The sequence below is a fragment of the Neoarius graeffei genome, chromosome 18 (assembly GCF_027579695.1).
Source record: "Neoarius graeffei isolate fNeoGra1 chromosome 18, fNeoGra1.pri, whole genome shotgun sequence".
In the NCBI taxonomy this organism is placed as follows: Eukaryota; Metazoa; Chordata; class Actinopteri; order Siluriformes; family Ariidae; genus Neoarius; species Neoarius graeffei.
The window spans coordinates 18,276,809-18,282,808 of record NC_083586.1 but is presented as its reverse complement, the minus strand read 5'-3'; the positions used below and the strand labels follow the sequence as shown (position 1 = coordinate 18,282,808).

Genomic DNA, 6,000 nt, shown 5'->3' with positions numbered 1-6,000 from the left:
TATATTTGTTAATGTGAACGACCTCACAAAAAAATCGGATTTCACAAAAAAATCGGAATTGAGCATTAAGCCTTGCAGTGTGAACGTAGCGAAAAAGAACGGAGTTCTTTTTCTGTTGGTCCACTTTTTGGTCCACATAAAGAGGACCGAGTCTGGTTCCTTTAAAGGGGACCAGGTGTGAAAACACCCTGAAATGTGACAAAACCTCAAGCTTTACTCTTGGAAACAGACTGATGATGATGATCTTATTTCCATGCTTTGCATATTTACCTGCAGTTCAGGATGGAAATGTGTTGCTTGTGAGGTTAGGATTAGGATTAGTATGCATTCGGTTCGTCAGGAAACAATAACACGTTTGCGTTTATGTTTAACAAAGTGTGTGCGTGTGTGTGTGAGACGGGATGACCTTGCGCCTTTGTTATTTTGTTGGGGTGAAATCGACTGTGACCGGGACGGCCTGATGCCAGGAAGAGCCTGACACCCGCGAGCGCTGAAGTCAGATGGCTCTCGTTTTAGTTCATTAGAAAGGGCAGAGTACACGATAGCGACAGATGAGTGAACAGCAGGAGCCCGGGCTTAAATATCGCACTATCACACACCGCTCTGGTGATTTATTCACTCGTTTATTTATTTAAGAAGGTAGCAAGATGGCTTTAGCATATCTCAAATCACGAATTTGCGCCGAACTGAAAAGCTTTACGAAGCATGAAGTGTATAACGGAGCAATATAGTGTTTATAAACGTCTCAACATTTACGTCTTTTTTTTTTTTTTTTTTGCGAGCAGTGATGCGGTAACTCAAAACGTATCTCAATAACGCTGCGTTGTTTGTGTTGTTGCTGTTTTTTTTTTTTTTTCTCATGCTAATCCTGGAAGAAAGATCTCAGGTTTGTCAAACACAAACAAGCAGCAGAAATAAACAGCGCTGTATAGCAAGATGTGTGCAGTAACACGAACAATAACAAATCTGACATTTTGTCCTCTGATCGAATATCAAAATCGTCCTCGGCGTTTGATCCTCGACTGCGCTTGTGCAAACGTTTCTTAATTGTGCCCGTAAACAGGAAGAATTGTCTCAATCACTAGATGCTCTTCGTATTTATCCACTCAAAATAATAATAATAATAATTTAAAAAAAGCTCCAGAAGTGATCCTGTGTGTGAATAATCCTCCGGGTTGGGAATGTCCTAGCTATGAAAGCTACGAACATGTAAATACATTCCGCATCATGTGGTGTACAGTTCAGGAGAAAACACTTAGCTTAGTCAGCGTGAGTCTAATCAGACTCTTAATCAGTTTTATAAGGTTCTCCACTCCGAACCCGAACCGAGATCTGATTTGTCGAGTACCCGAGCCATACCCGAGTCGAGTTCTGCTCTCTATGCCTCCCTTCTATATTTATCTCTTCGTCCAGTTTCCCATCGGACGCGTCCTCTGATGTAAACTCCGGCTTAAACGTGCCTTTTCATGTGGAGCGCCAGGTGGTCCGACCGCGAGAAGCACCTGCAGGAGAAACGGAATAAACATAGAACAAAAGGATAACGTGATGAAATGATCTTCAGAGGTGAAGAATAACAAACTTGGATGAGTACTCCTGTCACAGTACACGGTTCACCGCAACGCTGGAGTGTTTCACAGCCCGACCTCCTGCATGCTGAGTGAGTTAGGCAAGCTAGCTGGATATGCGGGTGTTTTACAGCGTTTGTTACTTCGTTATCCATCCATAAACAGATAGATGGATAGACGGATTGTATGAATTAAAATGAACTAGCATGCTACTGAAACCCAAATGAGCTTTCGGTAATTTCCTCGCTCGGTTAGTTAGCATCATAGCTCCTCGGATACACAGTGGTGCTTGAAAGTTTGTGAACCCTTTAGAATTTTCTATATTTCTACATAAATATGACCTAAAACATCATCAGATTTTCACACAAGTCCTAAAAGTAGATAAAGAGAACCCAGTTAAACAAATGAGACAAAAATATTATACTTGGTCATTTATTTATTGAGGAAAATGATCCGATATTACATATCTGTGAGTGGCAAAAGTATGTGAACCTCTAGGATTAGCAGGTGAAATTCGAGTCAGGTGTTTTCAATCAATGGGATGACAATCAGGTGTGAGTGGGCACCCTGTTTTATTTAAAGAACAGGGATCTATCAAAGTCTGATCTTCACATCACATGTTTGTGGAAGTGTATCATGGCACGAACAAAGGAGATTTCTGAGGACCTCAGAAAAAGTGTTGTTGATGCTCATCAGGCTGGAAAAGGTTACAAAACCATCTCTAAAGAGTTTGGACTCCACCAATCCACAGTCAGACAGATTGTGTACAAATGGAGGAAATTCAAGACCATTGTTACCCTCCCCAGGAGCAAGAGCAAGGCGTGTAATAGTCGGCGAGGTCACAAAGGACCCCAGGGTAACTTCTAAGCAACTGAAGGCCTCTCTCACATTGGCTAATGTTCATGAGTTCACCATCAGGACAACAATGGTGTGCATGGCAGGGTTGCAAGGAGAAAGCCACTGCTCTCCAAAAAGAACATTGCTGCTCGTCTGCAGTTTGCTAAAGATCACGTGGACAAGCCAGAAGGCTATTGGAAAAATGTTTTGTGGATGGATGAGACCAAAATAGAACTTTTTGGTTGAAATGAGAAGCGTTATGTTTGGAGAAAGGAAAACACTGCATTTGAGCATAAGAACCTTATCCCATCTGTGAAACATGGTAGTGGTAGTATCATGGTTTGGGCCTGTTTTGCTGCATCTGGGCCAGGGCGGCTTGCCATCATTGATGGAACAATGAATTCTGAATTATACCAGCGAATTCTAAAGGAAAATGTCAGGACATCTGTCCATGAACTGAATCTCAAGAGAAGGTGGGTCATGCAGCAAGACAACGACCCTAAGCACACAAGTCGCTCTACCAAAGAATGGTTAAAGAAGAATAAAGTGAATGTTTTGGAATGGCCAAGTCAAAGTCCTGACCTTAATCCGATTGAAATGTTGTGGAAGGACCTGAAGCGAGCAGTTCATGTGAGGAAACCCACCAACATCCCAGAGTTGAAGCTGTTCTGTACGGAGGAACGGGCTAAAATTCCTCCAAGCCGGTGTGCAGGACTGATCAACAGTTACCGGAAACGTTTAGTTGCAGTTATTGCTGCACAAGGGGGTCACACCAGATACTGAAAGCAAAGGTTCACGTACTTTTGCCACTCACAGATATGTAATATTGGATCATTTTCCTCAATAAATAAATGAACAAGTATAATATTTTTGTGTCATTTGTTTAACTGGGTTCTCTTTATCTACTTTTAGGACTTGTGTGAAAATCTGATGATGTTTTAGGTCATATTTATGCAGAAATATAGAAAATTCTAAAGGGTTCACAAACTTACAAGCACCACTGTAAGTCAGTGGCCGCTTTAATAGGAACTTGTTCTTGATTCGAAGATTCCTGTTCTTGGCTGGCAGGAGTGGAACCCAATGTGGTCTTCTGCTGTTGTAGGCTGAGATGCTTTTCTGATCAACACGGTTGTAAAGAGTTGCTATGAGTTACTGTATCCTTCCTGGCAGCTCGAACTGCTCAATCTGGCCGTTTTCCTCGATGTTTTTCGCACCATTCTACCATGTGTAGAGACTGTTGTGTGTGAAAACCTCAGGAGACCAGCTGTCTCTGAAATACTCAAACCGCCAGTCCATCTGGCTCAAACCGACACCCGTGCCACAGTGAAAGAAAGTCACACTTTGAGATCACAATTTTTCCTGTTCTGATGTTTGAAGTGAACGTTAACTGAAGCTCTTGATTTGTATCTGCATGATTGTGCTGCTCTCAAGGGATTGGCTGATTAAAGAGCTGCATAAAACAGCAGGCGGATGGGGCGTCGTGGCTCAGGTGGCTAAAGGCCAATTTATGCTGACAACCCAGTCCTCACAGACGGTGTCGCAGATAGCGTCTGCGTAGCCCCCCCCACCTTCGCAGACGCTCTGTGCGCACCTCCCAAAAATTGTGACCATCGCAGACAGCCTCACAGACGAGGGCTCTGATTGGTCCACTCTACATCCGCTGTACATGCATTTCCGCTTCCCTACTTTCCCGGTTTGTTTTGTTTTCACGACCGCCATTTTTAAAAACACGAGCGAGGATGGAGCAGCACGAAGAGCGGTTGATCGAGGAAGTGAGGAAGTACGGACATCTATACGACTCCAGTTCTAGTCATTATAAGTAACCGGAGGATAAACACTCCACTAACCACACCCACCAACTACTCCTAGCGATTTCGCGACTTTGCGCCCCCTTGCGTTGTGGCGGTGAATAACATCGCGCACGCCTATTACTCCCCGCTCAACGATAAATTACAACTGTCTGCGAAAAGCCATCTGCGAAAGCCTTGTCGCAAGAGCATGCAGAGGCCTTAAGGCGCCATACCATAAATCCGGGGACCCGGGTTCGATTCCGACCTGAGGTCATTTCCCGATCCCTCCCCGTCTCTCTCTCCCGCTCATTTCCTGTCCTGTCTCTACACTGTCCTATCCAATAAAGGTGAAAAAAGCCCAAAAAAAAATTTAAAAAAAAAACCCAGCAGGCGGATGCGTGTTCCTAATAAAGTGGCCGGTGAGTGTACAACATTTTTGGATTATTTGTGTAAAAAAAAAAAGCGCTAAAAAATAAACCAGTTTGTTTCAGGAAATGTTAATGACTATCTCGCACTGATAAATGATCATGCTAATTGATAATCGACTTTGACTCAGGAATCGGCATGTAAATTTTTTGCCTGATTTCTCAACTTTCACATGTACAAATACGTATAAATAATGTTAGACCTTAACGTTAAACTTACTGTTGGACGTGGGCTTTGATTTGATTTGATTTATTTAGTTTGGAGATCAAGAAGGACAGATGGTGCTGCCAAGAGGCATCATAGCAGCTGGTCAGGGAGGTTCTACAGGTTCTGCTGTATTTAAGGCTCAGGGAGACCCTGTGGGCACTGTTCACACACACACACACACACACACACACACACACACACACTCTCTCTCTCTCTTATTATAATGGTAATCTGGGCCTCTTCTGACAGAACTGGATTCCCGAAGGTGTCCCGATCGGACACGTGAGTGTAGAAGGCGTGAAGGACGTATTTTCATCAGAGGGAGGTTGCGCTTGAGATTGCACCTCAGGGGTCGATACAGAGACACGGTTTTTGTTTTTGTTTTTTTCACAGCAGGTGCCGAGTTGAACGAAACAAAGTGCTCGGTTTTACTTTCCTCTATATTTGACTCTATTAAGCTTTTTTTCCTGAAGAGGAATTTCGGTCTCACTACAGTCCCTTCACAAGTCCCGTGTCTCAGCTGCTCATCTGCTTTAGTTAACATGTAAACACTAGGAAAGTTCACACACGCATCATCTTCCTTCATATTCTGGGAAGGAGATGCTACGTGGTGTGATTAACACGAGGAAATGTTTCTCATGTCTACATTTGAACTAAAACAGACTTTTTTCAGTGGCGTCTCTAATGAATCTGTCTGCCTGATGCCGGCTAAATATGTGTTTAATACGTGTTCGGTTAATATCGGAGCGCTCCGTACGCTTTAACAACCATCAGTCCTTCCAGATTTATATGTCGAGTAGTTCATCTATCTTTGTGTTTTTGTGTCAAACTTGTGTTAAAATTCTGAGCTCCTATGCAAAGTTTGTCTTTTCCTCTCTCTCTTTCAATTTTCCAACTGTCTCTCATGTGCTCTGTCTTTCTCTCTCTCTTTGCCTTTTCCCCCCACAATCTGTCTGTCTTTCTGTATCTCTCCCTCTGTCTGTCTGCCTCCCCCCACAATCCCTCTCTCTCTTTGCCTTTTCCCCCTACAATCTGTCTCACTGTCTGTTTTTCTGTATCTCTCCCTCTTTGTCTGTATTTGTCTTCCCCACAATCTCTCTCTTTGCCTTTCCCCCATAATCTGTCTGTCTCTCACTGTCTGTTTTTCTGTATCTCTCTGTCTGTCTTTGCCTTTT

At 43.3% G+C, this 6,000-nt stretch overlaps 1 protein-coding gene across 1 annotated transcript in view; it reads right to left on the bottom strand.

Moving 5' to 3' along the window:
* Window positions 1-1,450: 1,450 nt before the first annotated feature.
* The window catches only part of klf7a (Kruppel like factor 7a), a 53,285-nt gene continuing 48,735 nt past the window's right edge, over window positions 1,451-6,000 (bottom strand). The window contains exon 4 of the mRNA XM_060899415.1: window positions 1,451-1,502. Within this exon, the coding sequence (XP_060755398.1) occupies window positions 1,451-1,502 (52 nt within the window). The remainder of the gene's footprint in view (window positions 1,503-6,000) is intronic.